Genomic DNA, 18,167 nt, shown 5'->3' on the forward strand with positions numbered 1-18,167 from the left:
ATACACCTTCACAAAAAGAGGTAAAGGGGGAAAAATCATAAATCCTGCTCCCTGAGACCACCTCCTCAATTTGGGGTGATTCGTTGTCTAAAGGAGGGAAGGAAGGAAGGAAAGAAAGAAAGAACGAAGGTAAAGTATAATAAAGTTATTACAATTAAACTTAATTATTAAGAAAAAGAATTTTAAAAAAAAAGTCATGGACGGATAGAGCCCTAGGACAAATGGTGGAAGCAAGAGTATACAGACAGGATCTCACACAGAAGCATACACGTACACATTCACAAAAAGAGGAAAAGGGAAAAAATCATAGATCTCGCTCCTAAATTCCACCTCTTCAATTTGGGATCATTCCTTGTCTATTCAGGTATTCCACAGATGCAGGGTATATCAAGTTGATTGTGGAGCTTTAATCCGCTGCTTCTGTGGCTGCTGGGAGAGATTTCCCTTTCTCTTCTTTGTTCTCACAGCTCACAGGAGCTCAGCTTTGGATTTGGCCCTGCCTCTGCGTGTAGGTCGCTGGAGGGCGTCTGTTTTTTCGCTCAGACAGGACGGGGTTAAAGGAGCTGCTGATTCGGGGCCTCCGGCTCACTCAGGCCGGGGGTTGGGGGATGGGGGTAGGAGGGGCACTACGTGCGGGGCGGGCCTGCGGCTGCAGAGGCAGCGTGACGTTGCGGCAGAGGCCGGCGTGATGTTGCACCAGCCTGAGACCCGCCGTGCGTACTCCCGGGGAAGTTGTCCCTGGATCCCGGGAACCTGGCAGTGGCGGGCTGCACAGGCTCCGCGGAAGAGGGGTGTGGAGAGTGACCTGTGCTCGCACACAGGCCCCTTGGTGGCGGCAGCAGCAGCCTTAGCGTCTCCCGCCCGGCTCTTGGGTCCGCGGTTTTAGCCGCGGCTCGCGCCCGTCTCTGGGGTTTGCGCTTTCAGCCGCGGCTCGCGCCCGTCTCGGGGGCTCGCGCCCTCAGCCGCGGCTCGCGCCCGTCTCTGGGGTTCGCGCTTTTAGCCGCGGCTCGCGCCCGTCTCTGGAGTTCCTTTAAGCAGCGCTCTTAAACCCCTCTCCTCGCGCACCAGGAAACAAAGAGGGAAGAAAAAGTCTCTTGCCTCTTCGGCCGGCCGGTGCAGGCTTTTCCCCGAACTCCCTCCCGGCTAGTCGTGGTGCACTAACCCCTTCAGGCTATGTTCAAGCCGCCAACCCCAGTCCTCTCCCTGAGCTCCGTCCAAAACCAAAACCCGAGCCTCAGCTCGCAGCCCCGCCCGCCCCGGCGGGTGAGCAGACAAGCCTCTCGGGTTGGTGAGTGCCGGTCGGCACCGATCGTCTGTGCGGGAATCTCCCCGCTTTGCCCTCCGCACCCGTCGCTGTGCACTACTCCGCGGTCCCGAAACTCCCCCCTCTGCCTCCCGCAGTCTCCGCCCGCGGAGGGGCTTCCTAGTGTGTGGAAACTTTTCCTCCTTCACAGCTCCCTCGCACTGGTGCAGGTGCCGTCCTTATTCTTTTGCCTCTGTTTTTTCTTTTGCCCTACCCAGTTACGTGGGGAGTTTCTTGCCTTTTGGGAGGTCTGAGGTCTTCTGCCAGCCTTCAGTAGGAGTTCTGTAGGAGTTGTTCCACGTGTGGATGTATTTCTGGTGTATCCGTGGGGAGGAAGGCGATCTTCGCGTCTTACTCTTCCGCCATCTTCAAGGTCCCCCCTCCAGTCAGTCTCTGTGCTTATCTTTTTATACATTAATGGGTTTGGTTTGCTAATATTTTTGTAAAATTTTTGAATCTGTCTTTATGAGTAAAACTGTCTTATAGTGTTCCCTTCTCTCATTGTTTTTGTCTGGTTTTGATATCACGTTTATTCTAACCTCATAAAGTTATAAAATCAATGGTGGCATTTTTCTCCCCCTTTTCCTCCTCTTCTTCCTCACTTTCTTCCTTTTTGGTGTATTGAATCTCTTATTTAAAAACCCTATTAGGGATGAGATCTATTTTGTCTGTTATTAACATAGCTACACAAGCTTTCTCTGAGTCAGCATTTTCTGTCCTTTTCTTTAAACTTTTCCATTTCTCCATGTTCTAGGATTGTTACTATGAGTGGCAGGTAGTTGGATGTTTTTCCTGATCCAATTTGACATTCTGAGATTCAAGAGTAACGCTGTAAAAATTGGCAAATTTAGTCCATTTATATTTATTGGGATTACTGGCATGTGTAGTTTTGGTTCCGTGAGGTTACTGTGCACTTTCTGTAAGTCTGTTTTTTCCTAGACTCTCTCCTCCTTTCCTGCCTTTGTTTGTGTTTTGTTTTCAAGGCTGTTGTTGGTTTTCCTGCTTTCTTCATCACCTCCTTTATTGGCTTGGAAGTTTTGCCACACACCTTGTTTCTGTCTTTTTAAGGTTTTCACTCTTGATGACTGCCTGGCTCTTAGATATTTATTGAATAAACAAACATATTCCTTAATTTTCTGTCTCGAGTTGGATGTCCTTTCCTACATATTCACCCTTTTCTTCCTTGAGCAGGACACCCAGTCTTGGCTTCTTTCTCGAGAAGGTGATTCACTGTGACCAGGAGCCCTTCTTCAGCCCCCACACGTTATTCTAGAGTCACCGCTCTGTGTTTGTCCAGTGTTGTGTTGGAAATGGAATTTTGTTGATTTTAAAATTGATTTGATTTGGGGCTTAGAATTCTTCCTGATATGGAGAGTTTTGTAGCAACCAGATCTCACAAGTTGTGCTTGTTACTCTGCTGTTGTCCCTCAGCCCCAAGCCCGCCTTCTGTGATGGGCTCTGGGAAGGGAGTCTGTGCCCTCTTCCCCTTGCCAGGTGGGTCCCCACCTGGCTCTGCTCCCAGCGGCCAGGCGAGAGGAGGAGGGTCCTCCTGCCGCTGCCGCTGAGTCCAGTTTGCGGTTTCCCCGCCTTGTCCAGGGCCTTGTCACCCCCCAGACACCAGCCATTGCCTGTGCCCCCTCTGAGGTCCGAGGTCCGGGTCCCACCTGCCCCTCATCTGGCTGCAGAGTTAAAATAAGTCCTCCTCTTCCCATACTGTCCCAGCCCCGGGGGTGCAGCCGCTTCCCGTCCTGGCATCTTGGAGTCTCTTTCTGCCCTTTCAGTTCTCTGATTCCTGGTTAGTAGTTCTTTGTGGGAAATTCTCTGTGGACCAGTTGCTGTGGTTTTGCTTTCTGACTGATATGACGGGAGAAGTAAGTATGTCAGCTGGAAATCCTACTCCTCGGCTTCTCTTGGGCAGGTCTTCAGATGGTCTGGTCTCCGTTTTAAGCTAAATGGCATCCCTGGTTAATTTGTTCAGTAAGTGTTTACTGAGCACCTGCTGTGTGCCAGGCACTGTTGAGGGGGGACACAGCCCTTGCCCCACTAGGGCTTCTGGTCTAGTGTTTATACCCTTAAGTTAGGAGTTTCTGGTTCTGACTGTGCTGCAACGAGATCTGGGTCTGGGCCCTGCTGGCCGTGTGGGCCCGAGCAGGCCCTTCACTGGCTGCCGGGTTCTCATCTGTAGGTTGAGGAGGCTGGACTGGCTGGTCCAGGTCACTGCTTGTGCTAAAATGAGACCTCTCCCTGGGCGGTGGGCAGGCGGGCAGGCGTCAGCGGCCCAGTTCTGCCCTCACTCCATCTGCTGGCTGTTTCTCCTCTCGAAGGCTTCCCTCAGGGGCCCCCTGCCCTCCTGTTCTGAGTTGACCATCCAGAGCAGGGTACCGGAGCGCAAGGGGCTCACGCTGAGGTCCATGCCGGCAGCTGGCCCTCGTACGGGGCGCTTGCGGGCAGAGAGGCGGAGCTGGGGCAGCCCTCAGCCCCTCGCCTTCCCAAGCAGTTAAGATGAGTTGTTTGCGATTTAAGAAGTGGAGTTGACTTTGAAGAAAGCGGATTTGTGGCCATTTTTGCCGAATCGCTACTGTTTAGTTCTGTCTGGGGAGAGTGAGTGATGTAGTGCCAGCAGGGGGCGCCAGATCAGCGGGAATTTTCCAGCAGTTTCTTGATGCACAGCCGTCTTCATACACCGGGGTGGGGGGCAGGGACTCTCGCTGAGGAGCAGCCGGAGAAGAGCTGAAGCTTCTCCCTGTTGGTGAGATGTCACCACGGGGTCGATTCACACCTCCGTAGGCGTTATTCCTCCTCTGAGGCCCCAGTCCCGCAACGCGCCCGTGCACGGCCACGTGTAGACGGCTGCTTTCCTTCCGGCCGCGTGGACCCCCTGTCCCCAGTGATGGGCTCCCTGTTACTGGGCGCCCAGGTCCCCACGCAGTTTTGCTCTTGTGCGTTCTCTGAGCAGATGCCACCCGGCCAGGCAGGTGGTTCCAGAGGGGAGCACACACAGAGCAAAGGCCCCTGCTGCTCCGAGGGCATCCAGGCAGCTGGGGAGATGGTGCAGGGGGGTGGTGCTGGGGATCTGTGGTTCCAGTTCCTGCTGAGAGTGGAAGCCTCGGGACCCCCCCCCCCCACAGCAAGGGGCTGAAGCGGGCTCTTGAAGGGGGCTCTTGAAGGGGCGCACCGTGCGGCGAGGAGGGGCCCTGGGGCAGGGGTGAGGGTCTCTAGAGAGATCGCTGGGCTCCAGGTACATTTTGCACATAGACTCAGCTTTGGGCGTATTTTTTGAAAAAGATATTTCTTAGACAAATCTTTCTCGAGAATATGTCAAGTTTAGTGACTTGCTAACAAGGCCCCGCAGTGAGCAGAGGCTGCTGCTCGCGGGGGTGGGGTGGGGGCGGAGAAGGGGTACGTGGACACAGGTGCGGGGAAGGGTGTGGGTCTTCACAAGGCCTGAGTGGGCTTGCCAGTGGTCACAGAGCAGCCCTGTGGGGCGGGGCCTGGGGCGCCTGTCCCCGGGAGTGGAGGCACAACTGGAACCACAGGCTCACCCAGCTCGGGGCAGGGGTGGGGTTCTCGGAGGCCAGGCTCCGAGCCACACGCGCTCTGTAAACAGGCTTTTCCTCAGCTTTCGAGCGGCAGTGTGACCGGTCCCCCGGGCCCATTTGGGGACAGGCAGGTCGTCTGTGCAACTTGATTTCTTAGAGGCATCCCGGCCAAGCCCTAGCCCAGGTGCAGCTTCACCTCTGCACGGCTCCATGGCCATTGTCCCTTTCAGAGTGACGCTCTCGAGCCCGTGGGGGTCTGGCTGTGGCCAGGCACCCTCACTGCCTTCTTCCCTCCGGTGGCCCCCGCCTGCCCTTAGCCCCAGCTCCACGGCAGCCCCGTGGGGCGTCTGTGTTGCCCTCTGTGCTCCCAGCACCCTCTGTGTCACCCTTGTTTTCCGCCACCGGCCTGGGGACTGCGGGTGGGCAGGCTGGCGGCACATCACCGCCTGGTGTGGACACGCGGAGACAGAGGATGCGTTTGCTGGGACAGTGTGCACACGGCTTCTCTCTTGGGCTCTTGCTGGAATGCTAGGGTTTGCCGAACACATGTGGTGACGCGATACTACGCCCGGGGAGCCCTTTGCTGGTGGTGACGACGCATCTGAGATGGAGCCTTGGCTTGTCTCTGTGTCTTCTCTCCCTGAGTCGGCTCCTTTCTCCCTGTGTCTACCGCTCTCTGTGTCTCTGTGTCTCCCTCCCTCCCTCTCTTTCCCTGTTAGTTCTTCTGGATCTTTCTCTCCCTCCGCTTGCTCTGCGGGGGGTGGTGTCTGCGAGGTTGGCTGTGCAGAAACTTAGCCCAGAGAGCTTTATAAGGGAGTGCTGCAAGGTTTTGTCTTTCTGCAAGATGCCCGGGTCCCTACGCAGGTGGGGAGCAGAGAGTGCCTGAGGCCTCGCAGTCTTTAGAAACCCCCGTAGCTTCCTTTATGCCTGAAGCCGGTCATTTAGGATTCTGAGTACCCAGGAAGTCAAAGATTTTCAGCTGTGATGCTTTTTATTTTTAAAATGTGATGACATTTGCTGGAACCACATTTGGGGAGATGTCTGGCGTAGTGACAGTGAATTAATTCTGGTCGTTTCCCAGAGAAAGAATAAGATGTTTTAATGGCTGGTTATTTCATGCATTTGGGTTGGTCTGGTCTTCAGACACCAGCTGAATGTCTAGAGATTCTTTACTTTCCTAAAATGCTTCTAAAATAATGTGAAAGCACGAGCTTGCTGAAAACCAGCCTTTATATTACTAATGATTTCCTCCGCCCACTTGTGCTTTCCCAGACATGCGCACATGTTTTTCCTTTGCCCTTGGACGAGGAGTTTGAGGCTGGGGTTGTCCTCTGGACACATAGTTGGAAGTGGCACAGCAAACACTCGGGGGCCCTGGGATGACTCTTTTTTTCAACTTGGCGTTTTTGGTTGTGGTGACTCGTTCGTAATGTGAGGTTGACCTGGACGGCCTTGAGGCCTCCTCTCCTCCGGTCTCTCCAGGCGGTGTGTCAGGCAGAACTTGTGTCTCCTTCCAAGAGGGTAATGACGTCTTTTTCTTGTTTTAGGGCTCAAAGTTTGGGCGGGGCATTGGACTCCTGCCACCGGCTCAGCGTACCTCTGCCCGGAGATCTTTCGGGAGGTCCAGGAGGCTGAGCATCACCCGCTCCCTCGATGATCTTGAGGTAACTTCATTTTAGGGTTTCTTCTTTCATTTTCCAGGTTTTAAAAAACGATACATCTGAATCTCCCTTGAATCCCACCCATTTTCTACCACCTCTCCCTCTCCTGTAAGCTCAGTCTTCAAGTGGGGCTTCTATGCACACCCACCCCCTCCCCTGCCCCACCCGCTCCTGCCGCATCCGGACCCTCTTCCTCTGCTCCTTGGTCTACAAAGCATCACGGTGTGTCCCGTCCTCTCTTACGTGCCAGATGCCGTAATAGACACAAGAACCCTCTGGGGGCCTATCATTGCCTGTTACCAAACCAAACTTGGGTCCGTTTGCCCAACGCACAGAAAAGCTAATCTACTGACACTGGGTTGTGGGGAAGGAAAGTACAGGCACCAGACAAGGAGAACGGGTAGCTCATGCTCAAAAGACCCAAACTCCCCAATGGATTTCAGGGAAGGCCTTTTAAAGACAGTGTGAGGTAGGGGGTCATGGAGTATGTGGTCAGCTTGTGCACAGTTCTCTGATTGGTTGGTGGTGAGGTCACTGGGTGATGTTTCAGGAATCTCAGCCATCAACCTTCCAGCCGGTTGGGGGTCTACATGCTGGTGGGCAGCCTGCATAACTTCTTCCACCTGGTGGGGGTTTTCGTATCTGCAAAACAGCTCAAGGACACAGCTCAGATGTTATCTAGAGCCCTCGAGGAGGAGCTAGAGCTCCTTGACACTGTTCAGTGGCTAAACTGTTATTGTTTTGTCTTGCTCGACTGTCTTCTTTTGATTCTGCATTTTCTCACTTCTCTGGTTACATTTGCAGTTTGGAATTTGGGGAGGGCCTAGGAGGCTAAAGCTTTGCTACAAACAAGAGGTAGGGGGAGGTACTGGGGGATACGTCCCCAGGAGGTCCCCCAGGGTCCTGCTCTGTTTCATACCCACTTTATTTTTTTTATTATTTAAAAAATATTTATTTATTTATTTATTTATTTATGGCTGCGTTGGGTCTTCGTTGCTGCGTGTGGGCTTTCTCTAGTTGCGGCAAGCGGGGGCTGCTCTTCGTTATGGTGCGCGGGCTTCTCTTTGTGGTGGCTTCTCTTGTTGCGGAGCATGGGCTCTAGGTGTGTGGACTTCAGTAGTTGTGGCACGTGGGCTCAGTAGCTGTGGCTTTTGGGCTCTAGAGTGCAGGCTCAGTAGTTGTGGTGCATGGGCTTAGCTGCTCCACAGCATGTGGGATCTTCCCGGACCAAGGCCCAGACCTGTGTCCCCTGCATTGGCAGGTGGATTCTTAACCACTGCGCCACCAGGGAAGCCCCATACCCCCTTTAAAGATATTATACTGATCCACACATATCGAGAGTATCCTCTTGTGTGGTTCTCTTCTTTGATCTGTAATCCTTAAAAAATTAATAGACTTTACTCTCAGAGCAGTTTGGGGTTTACAGAAAAGCTAAGCAGGAAGTACAGAGAGTTTCCATGTACCACTGTGCTGGGTACATGATTAGTTTAGGTTGCATGGAGGCCACTCCTTGTGCTGTACATTCTAAAGGTTTGGACAGATGGATTGAGGTCACACAGCCACCATCACAGTGTCACACAGAGCATCTCACTGCCCTAAAATCCTAGGTGCCCGCCTGGTTGTCCCTCCCGGCTCACCCTGGACCTTGGCAGCCGTGGTCCTTTCACTGGTTCATTTTGTGTGTTTTAAGATTTTATACACAGATGTAATCATACTGCATGTCTTATTCTGCCACTTTTATAACATTGTATTATACTTTCAAGCTTTACCTTGTAGTTTTAGTTTATTTTACTTGTTAGGTAGCATTCCATTATGAATATGTCACACATTTTTATCCATTCTGCTATTCCGGCCACGCGATAGAAGGTTGGGAACAGACCCCTCAGAGAGGAGCTGCAGCGGACAGTGTCATGCAGGTGCCCGTGTGCACAGCCGGGGCTGTGAGAGCGTGTTCTGGGGAGTCAGTTGCTGTGACAGTCTCATCCGAGCCTCACCCAGGCTCTGGCCGCCAGCAGGACCAGGGGCCTTGCTACCCTGCTCACCGACACTTGGTACCGTCAAACTGAAATTTTCCCTGTTTCAATAAAATGCCAACTCATTTTAATTTGCATTTCACTGATTGTGAGTGAGAGTGAGCATTCCATCACGGGCTCTTTGGCTGTTCAGGTTTTCTCTTTTATTTATTTATTTTTGCGGTACGCAGGCCTCTCACTGTTGTGGCCTCTCCTGCCACGGAGCACAGGCTCTGGACGCACAGGCCTAGCGGCCACAGCTCACGGGCCCAGCCGCTCCGCGGCACGTGGGATCCTCCCGGACCCGGGCACAAACCCGTGTCCCCTGCATCGGCAGGCAGATTCCCAACCGCTGCGCCACCAGGGAAACCCAGGTTTTCTCTTTTTTGAATTAGTAGCCTATTCATGTCCTTCTTGTAGTTTTTAAATTTTTATTTTATTTATTTTATTATTTTTAAAATAGATTTTGTAGTAGTTCTTTACATTTTGGGGATACAAATCCTTTGTCAGATAAAGGTTTTGAAAATATCTTCTTTGTGGCTTTTTTCTGCCTTTGTCTAGGGTGTCAGTAGATATATATTTTAATTGTAGTAAAATAGAGCATAAAATTTACCATTTTTAAGTGTGCAGTTTGGGGTAATAAGTACATTCACATCATTTTGCAAAAATCACCCGTCAACTCCGGAAGGCTCCTACCTCCTACAGCTGAAACTCGGTGCCCATCACTCACTCACTCACTCCCCCTCCCCTCCCTCAGCCCCTGGCACCCACTGTCCTGCTTTCTGCCTTCAGGAATTTGGCTTTTGTGTCTGGCTTTTTTCACTTAGTAGAGTATCTTTGCAGTTCACCCATGTTGTAGCAGGTGTCAGAATTTTTTTCCTTTTTAAGGCTGAATAAGATTCCACTGTATGGATGGACCACATTGTATTTACCCATCTGTCTGATGATGGACACTTGGGGAGCTCCCACCTCTTGGCTAATTGGCTAACGCTGCTGTGAGCATGAGTTTGCAAATATCTGAGTTCAGTAATGTTTTAAAAATTAACCATAAATTCTTACAAGCTCAATAACAATTTTCTGGAATAAATTGACTCGGGGTTTTTTTTTTGCTTAAAACAGTAAGTTAATTTGTGTTCTGATGCTAAGCTGGAATCTTTGGCTGTTAGAGCTAGAAAGGGCCTTGAAATCACCTCATTATCCACATGAGAAGGGGGACTGATTCCAGAGGGTTTTCAGAGAGTCCTGGGTGGGTGTTTTTGTTTTCTCTTGCGGTACGCGGGCCTCTCACTGTTGTGGCCTCTCCCGTTGCGGAGCACAGGCTCCGGATGCGCAGGCTCAGCGGCCATGGCTCACGGGCCCAGCCGCTCCGCGGCATGTGGGATCTTCCCGGACCGGGGCACGAACCCGCGTCCCCTGCATCGGCAGGCGGACTCTCAACCACTGCGCCACCAGGGAAGCCCCCTGGGTGGGTTTTGGGGTGGCGGGGCACATGGTACTGGGAGGTGGGAGCGGGAGCGGCCGTGGGGCAGCCCCCGGGGGCCCTGAGGCCGGAACAGGCCCCTGCTCAGGGCCTTGGGGCTCCGGGGTGCCAAGAAGGGGGGTCCCCGCCAAGCCTGCATTCTCTCTCTGGGAGTTTGGCCAGGTGTCGTCTCTGCATCGTCCTGGGAGAAGGGTCTCTGCAGGGGCCTGAGCCCCTGGGGACCATGAGCCAGCACGTGTGGCTTGGTGGTGGCTTGAGGTCTGCTTCCGGACAAGCGCTCCAGGCCCTGCGGTCACCGCTTACTTCTCGTCACGACAGACACCAGGGGTCTCCTGTTATCTGCGTGGCTGATTGAGAGCAGGCCGGACCTCCCCTCCCCTTTCCCTCTGAGTGTCCCCATTTCACAGATGAGAAGCCACGTGCAGGCACAGTGTTCTTTAGACCACGGACTGCAGGGCACACGATCTTTCTATCACCTGTGAACCTCTTTTGTCAAAATAGTATGTTAGAGACGTGGGACTCAATCTTTGCGACCTTTTTGCCTGAAGATTTCAAAATGTAGAAGCACAAATAACTTTAACACTCGCCTTCGGGAGGCCTGTTGAACTCCCTGTCTGTCTGTTCTTCCCTCTGTTCCACACTCTTCGGCAGGTGTGCTAGGCAGCCTCTGGGCCATCCCCGTTCCTGGGCCTCACACCCTTGTTTGGCCCCCTCCCCAGAGGCACCAGCTTTCACATCTTGCCTTTAATTGTCCCTGCCGGGGCCTCTGCATGCGGCTGCCACCAGCCCGGCTCCTCTGCACGAGGCCAGTTCTGAGTCCATTTCCTGGGCCCTCGGGACACCGTGTCTTAGGCTGAGCCTCCTGGAGCAGACTCGGACGGAGGGCCCTCTAAACGCTGGGCGAGGAGGACCCAGGAAGGACCACACAGGACACGGCGAAAAAGTGGTGAATGTATCAGTCAATCCAAATGAGTGGTGACTGTAAAACAAGAGGAATTGTGTTTTGTTTGGTTTGAAAGTACGTGAAATTAAACTACAGCACGGCAGGATGAGCACTGGCAGAGGGGAATGGAGGTCAGCTGTTTCTGGGAGCTTATCTCCACTAGGAAGAGGACAAAGGTGTGATGAAAATTTGAGTTTTATAAGGTAAGGTTGCATGTTGTAATCTCCAGGGTAACCAAGACAATAAAATAATAAGTAAATTTTAAATTAATAGAAGGAAGAAATGGAATAATGAAAAATGTTGAATTTGAAAGAAGGTGAGACAGGAGGAAAGGAGAGACAAAGGGCGGAGAGCAGGAAGGACAAGTAGGCAGCCTCCGTGAGGGGGTTCAGTCCAGCTGTGCTGGTAGTTACAGTAACAGTAAAGGGGTCAAATATCCCAGTTAGAAAGGAGAGACTGTCAGGGCAGCACTGAAAGTCTGGTTACGCTGTTTGCTAGGGACACATCAAACGCGAATGGAAGAACGGAAGAGGAGACAATGTGCAGTGCTAATCAGAAGGCTGGTAGCGGGGCTGCACTGATCGCAAAGTGGTCTCCCAGGCAGAGCGCCCCACAGATAGACAGGAGCCTTCGTCATAGTGAGGCAGCAGGGAGCTGCAGTTATAAATTTAGTTTGCATTCAGTTACACAGTCTCAACATGTCTACAGCAAAAACTGACAGGAGTAGGAACAGAACTGGACTAATCTGTACTCAGAGTAGGAGATTTTTTAACTCCTTCCTCAGTAACTGGCAGACTGAGCAGGAAAAGTTCAGTAAGAGGTAAAGGATCTGACCAGCTTGACCCGCTGGACTCATGTGTGCGGCACCCAGTAAATCCATCCTTTCCTCCTCGTGGAACATTAGGGAAGCTGACCATGTGCTGGGCCATAAAGCAAGTCTCAACAGGTATGGACATCTCTTCACCCAGAGTCTGTCCTTGGCCACAGGCAGGTGTAGCAGAAACCAGTGGCAAAGAGGAGATACCGCACTCACATCCAGAGTGAGAGGCTGAGTGATCTAGAGTTCAAAGAATCACTGTGGAAATTAGAATATATTCTGAATGATAAAATACATCTAAGCCTGTGGGATGTAGCTAAAAGTGAGCTTAGAGGAATATTTGTAGCTTTACGAGCGAATGTTAGACATGAAGGAAAGTAGGAAGTCACCTCAAGAGGTTAGAAAAAACTGTAAAACAGACACAAAGGAGGTAGAAGCTGGACAGTGATGAAGGTCAAAGCAGAAATTAACGAAACAGAAACCTATCAAAACAATCAGTAAAGAGGCATTACTTCCTAACTCATTTTATGAGGCCTCCAAAACCTTGGCACCAAAACTGAGACACCTTAGAGGAAAGGAGGGTTATGGGGCAGCTCGCTGCCAAGAGAGGTGGGAGGTCCTAAACTACATCATGTCTCCTGGGTCCAGCTGTTCATGTTTGTTCCAAGGACAGTGCTTTTCTAACATTTGAAAATCAGTCAGTGTAATTCACCACATTAACAAAGTAGAAAAATCATATATCATCTTAACAGAAGCAGGAAAGGCATTTGGTAAAATTCAATATCTGTTCATGGTTAAAAAAAACCTTAACAAAATAGGGATTAAGGGGAACGTCCTTAACCTGATAAGGATATGAAAAAGCCTATTGCATGTGTCAGACTTAAGCTTTCCCTTTGAGATCGAGCGAGGAAAGATGTCTGCTGTTACCATTTCCATTTAAATGTTTACTGCAAGTCCTAGTCAGTGTACTAAGAAAGTAGAACAATGGAAGTTAAAAAACGGGGCTTCCCTGGTGGCGCAGTGGTTGAGAGTCCGCCTGCCGATGCAGGGGACACGGGTTCGTGCCCTGGTCCGGGAAGATCCCACATGCCGCGGAGCGGCTGGGCCCGTGAGCCATGGCCGCTGAACCTGCGTGTCCGGAGCCCGTGCTCCGCAACGGGAGAGGCCACAACAGTGAGAGGCCCGCATACCACAAACAAACAAACAAACAAAAACGTGCAAAGGAAAATTCTCCCACGATGTGATCGTAACATGGAAAAATGCAAAAGAATCTATGGATTCTTAAAATTAATGACTACGTTTAGCAAGGTTGCTGGATATATGATCACTATACAAAAATCAGTTGTGGACACAGTTTGAAAATGACATGTAGATTCAATGTAATTTTAACCAAAATCCCAACAGCTGTTTTGTGGAACTTAAGATGATTCTAAAAATTTTGTGGAAATGCAAAGGGCCAAGTGTAGCCAAGATATTCTTGAAGAAGAATAAGGTAGGAAGACTTCCTCTATGAGCTGCTGAAACTTATTATAAAGTTAGAGAAACGTAAAACTGTGGAAGTGGCGGCACACAGATAGATGGATAGACAGATAGACAGCGGAGTGGGAGAGAGAGCAAGAAACAGACCCAGCACCTGTGGACGTCAGGCCGTGTGTGCAGAGCAGGGGTGAGTGTGGTCTTTTCAGTGGTGCTGGGGTAAGTAGGGGTCTACGTGGAAAAAGAGAGTGAAAGAGAACCTGATTCTCCCTCACGCCGTGCAAACGCAGTTAATCCAGCTGTGTCGCAGATCTCCCTGGGAAGGGCAAAACGCGAGTTAGTAGGGGTTAAAGTAGACGCACATGTCCGTGGTGTTGGGGAGGGAAAGACTTTTTAAGCTGAACACAAAAAGCACTAACCATAACGACCAAGGCTGACTCTGACTCAGCGAATACTCGGAACCTATGTTCACGCAAGCGCATCTTCCCTCGAGGGCAAGGACGGGGCGGGGGGACACGAGTGCGGTGACCCACGGAGGCTCCTCACAACACCTACCAAGGCAAAGTGGGCAAGAGATTCAAACAGGCCTCTGATGAGAGATGATCCACAGTGGCAAATGCGGCCTTGGAAAGGCTTCCAACCACATTAGTCACCAGGGGGGCAAGTTGCAGCCAGTGAGGTCCACATCCCAGGAGGTCTGGAGTGGAAGAGACTGGCGGACGGCGTGAATGTTGGTGCAGACGTGAAGCAGCCGGACTCTTGCCAAGCACGGGGGAGTGTTTGCTGTCACTAGGGACACTGAAGACATAGATGTCCCGAGACTCAGCATCCCTCGTGTCTGAGACGGCACCGTGTGGACCAGGAGGCAGGCAACAATTCAAGGCGGCGTTGTCGTGAGGCTCCCAGACGAGGCCACCTCTCCTACCCACAGTGTGATTGGCTCGTGCTAGAACGCCCTGCGGCTGCCTTGTGGTGTGCAGGTGTCACGGGAGCAGATGGACACCAGAGAGCGCGTCTGCACAGTTCCATCTGTGTGGCCGTGGCTCGTGGTGGCATGTCCAGTGCAGAACCGTGGCGAGAAGCGGCGACATGGCTACGCTTTCCCTGTGACTTGGTGGGGCAGCGTCGCGGGGGACGAAAGGGGAGGGAGGGGAGGTGAGCTGGTGACAGGTGGGGGGAGGTGGGGGCCGTGGGGGGCGTCCTCCCTGAAGGGCTCTCGAGACGGGAGGTGTGCAAGCATCGGGTGGGTTTCTGTGAGTTTTGGTCCTGCTCACGGCGGATGGTCGCCAAGGAGGGCGGGACCCGAGAGGCGGGGCAGGAAGAGTGGAGTCTGCACTGCAGGCCCGCCTCTGCCTGCAGTGTGTAGAGCCGGTCTCAGAAAGAGCGCCTTGCGTTTGTGGGACATCTTCAAGGCTCCCAGGGCCTCGAAGTGGGACCCGGGTGCAGGGGTCCCAAGCTGAGCAGTGCAGGCCTAAAAGGGAACAGTGCCCCAGCCCAGTTTCCGGGAGCTGCCCCTCCCCGTCACCCCCTGGAGGGCTGTTGACCCATGTTGTGCGTGGAGCTGGCTGAGCCACTGCTGGCCGTTGGCAGGAGTTTCTCCGTGCCTGCCTCCTCCGGCCGTCAAAGGCAGCCTGTGCTGGTTGCTCTCACCTGAGCGGGCCCAGGGGTTGTTAGCAGGACTGGCAGTGCCCGGCCTGGACAGCAGGGGGCGCTGAGGCCACGCGGTTCCCTGCCTGGCCACTTGTCCAGACTTCTCTGCTCTGGAGGGAGAGGGGGCTTTGGGGGGTAGGGGACTTCGCCTGGTCCCTCTGATGCTGAGGCTGAGGTCGAGTGAGCTGCTTTGCACCAGCTCCCTGAGCTGTGCTGGGCTGGCCCCTGAGACTGACCCCCTACAGCAAAGGCAGCAGGACCCCAAGCTGGGCCTCAGACCTGAGACTGAGAGCCCGGTTGCCGGCTGTGGCCACTTGTCTGGTTTGGTTCACTCCTTCCCACCTCTGGCTCACCTCTGGGACACTCTGGGCGATTTCCAGAAGTCCCATTATCCAGGGTGAAATCTACTCAGGCATTTCAAAACAAGCTCTTTTTACCCCTTTCTTACTTTTGCTGTTTTCCTATTTCTAGGGGAATTTAACTTTGAAGTTTTTGCTTATTTTTTAAAAAATTTAATTTAGTTTTTTGTTTTTGGTTTTTTTGGTTTTTGTTTTTGGCTACACTGTACAGCGTGTGGGATCTTAGTTCCCCAACCAGGGATTGAACCTGCTCCCCCTGCATTGGACGCACGGAGTCTTAACCACTGGACCGCCAGTTTTTGCTTTTTTTGGTTTTTGACATGCTAGTCTACTCTTTAAACTATGCACATAGGAAATTATCTTAATTCTCTTTAAGATCCTATTAACTCAGGGCCATATACTAGGTTTTCTCAGTACCTTGAGTGTCTCCTCATTCGGTGACTGGTTTTTGAACGCCTACCGTGTGCTGACGTTATTCTGGCTCTGTGGACAGCACTGGACAAAACTGACACCAACCCCTGCCCCGGAGGAGCTGGCCTCCCAGCAGGGATGGATGGACATGAGGGGCGGGAGGTGGGGCACGGGTGCTGCGGAGAGTAGGAGGTGGGCAGGGCAGCTTCAGGGTTTGGAAAGGGTCCCTCTGGCTGCTAAGCCGGGAATGAACAGTAGGGGTGTCGGGGCAGGAAGGGGGACAGTTAGGATTACCCTTTGGGCCGCATGGTGGTTCGGGTGAGGGGAGGGGTTGGGGAGTGGGGGGCTTGGGCCAGGTAGATGGCGCATGGTCAGACTTCTCACCTCGGCAGCGCTGTGGGGAGACTCGAGGGTCCCCACCCACAGGGGTCACAGCCGAGGCCCTGAGGCGGCCGCGGGAGGCCTGGGGAGAGGAGCTGGGATGGCAGGTGAGGCCGCGTTTCCTGAGCATCTCCCCATGGCGGTCACCACGGTCGCTGTGCACCCTCCTCCGGTTGTGCCTTTTACCCACTTAGCCTCTTCCTCGGGAAGTCTGGGCATCCCCGAGTGAGGGTGGTCTGGCCCTCGCCGGCGTCCTTGCCCTCGTGAAGGGGCGGGGGGCCGGGCAGGCTGACACAGGCCTGTCTCTGAGCTTGTCTGCGCTCATCTCCCTTGGTTACTTTGAACCTTGAGTAAAGCGCGTGTCTGTCCCCTCCAGGCCCAACTGTGCCCGGGGCTGGGCGGAAGCCTCGGGAAGCCCTGGTGGGTCCAGGGTATTAAGGAGAATGTGCCCTCCCTTTTGCAGCACTGGCGTGGGGCGGGGGATGGTGACTGGTGAGAGGCTCCTGGGGAGACAGGTGACTCTGCAAGGAACCCACAACGAAGAAGGAGCTCTTTGGCCCTGAGACCCCACCCGCAGCCCCTGGCCCTGGGATGCAGCTCGCCAGGGTCCCCAGTTCCCGCTGGACGCCCTCCCCTGCCTCTCATCTGTCCCTTCTGGCCGGAACCCCTCCCCAGCATACTCCCTGAGCTGCCCTGACCCGGGTCTGCGCACCCCACAGGGACTCTCATGCCATTTTTAGCTCAGGACGGACCCCTGGGCAGGTGCGGCCCCAGGGAATAGAGGCCTCTGTGTTCCTCCAGCTGCAGGACTCGCCCGCGGGTGCTGTCGTTGGGCTTCCAGGCCGGGGTGCCCCCCAGACCCCCCCTGCTTTCCGGCCATTTGCTCTCTTGTGGAGGTGCCAACAGGATGGCTGGCCTCAGCTCACAGAGGGGGCTGTCCTGTCAAGGCCGAGCTGGGCAGCTCCACGCCGTCCGTTGCCACCAGCCTTTTCTTCTCCTGCCCGAACCAGCACTTGCTGGGTTTGTCAGGGGCTGTGCTGGGCTTTGTGGCCCCGGGTCTGAAGCCGCCGCCCCCTGGCCCCAGGTCAACACTCCCACCAGAATAAGGAGGATGCAATGGTGGGTGTGGTTGGTGCTCAGAATGTCCTGGTCACTTGTTCCAGGAGCTCCGGGCACCTCTCTTTCCCCAGGAAGTGAGCTGGGCTCTGGGCTGCCCAGGACACCATCTAGTACCGGGGATTCTGTGGCCAGATTCTCGCCCCACCCCTTCCTCTCCTTGCCTTACGGACAGCAAAGGAGGAGACAGAGAAAGCCTGAGGGACAGAAGAACCCAGAGGGGACAGCTGCACCTGGACCCTGATGGTCCTGGGCTGCTTTTTGGGCTGAACGTGATAAACACGCAAAGTGAAATTGTTCTGCTTCTGCAGGGACACATATATTTCTGTCTGAAATGATTAAAATAAAGACAAGTTTGACACCGAAGTGGTAACCTGGGCGGCCCAGCACCTGGGTGCTAGTTTTCCCAGGGTCACAGGAGGTCCTTTGCTTGCCCTGTGGGCGTGGCCTGTCCTGCAGTCTGTTTCCCGTCTTGGTCCCTGGTGGTCATCTCCAGGGTCTGTCTGGTGGGCCTTTGGGGCTAGGATGCTGCTGGCCCCCGCTCTGGCTGGGAGGCCAGCACCTCCGCCAAAACCCTGTGAATCGGAAATCAGCGAGGAGGATAATCAGGTCACAGAGTCACGGGCTCAACTGATCACTGAAGACCCCATGGTTGTCATTCCAGAGCCCTCCAGCGGGTTTTCTCTGGACATGTGCTTATGTGCACGTGTGCACGTGGATGGGTGCATGCAGGTGTGCACGTGGATGGGTGCGTGTGCGCGTGTGTGAAGGTGTGCACGTGGATGGGTGCGTGTGTGCAGGTGTGCACGTGGATGGATGCGTGTGTGCGTGTGTGAAGGTGTGCACGTGGATGGGTGCGTGTGTGCGTGCTGGAAGGGGAGGCTGGGCAGTGGAAAGGATGTCGCTGTGTCTAGCCCCGTGTCTCAGCCCTGCAGGCCTGCATCGCATACCTCACAGCTCCTCCCGCCATGACGTCTGTGTGCCCAGAGGGCCTCGTTTGTAAGGGCACCCCCCCTTTC

At 53.6% G+C, this 18,167-nt stretch overlaps 1 protein-coding gene across 4 annotated transcripts in view; it reads left to right on the forward strand.

Moving 5' to 3' along the window:
* The window catches only part of RGS12 (regulator of G protein signaling 12), a 142,496-nt gene that overhangs the window by 62,949 nt on the left and 61,380 nt on the right, over positions 1-18,167 (forward strand). For all 4 annotated transcript variants that reach the window (XM_032632483.1, XM_032632486.1, XM_032632485.1 and 1 more), the window contains one exon: positions 6,390-6,506. In XM_032632483.1, coding sequence (XP_032488374.1) covers positions 6,390-6,506 — 117 coding nt within the window. The remainder of the gene's footprint in view (positions 1-6,389; positions 6,507-18,167) is intronic.

This window comes from Phocoena sinus, chromosome 5 (assembly GCF_008692025.1).
Source record: "Phocoena sinus isolate mPhoSin1 chromosome 5, mPhoSin1.pri, whole genome shotgun sequence".
In the NCBI taxonomy this organism is placed as follows: domain Eukaryota; kingdom Metazoa; phylum Chordata; class Mammalia; order Artiodactyla; family Phocoenidae; genus Phocoena; species Phocoena sinus.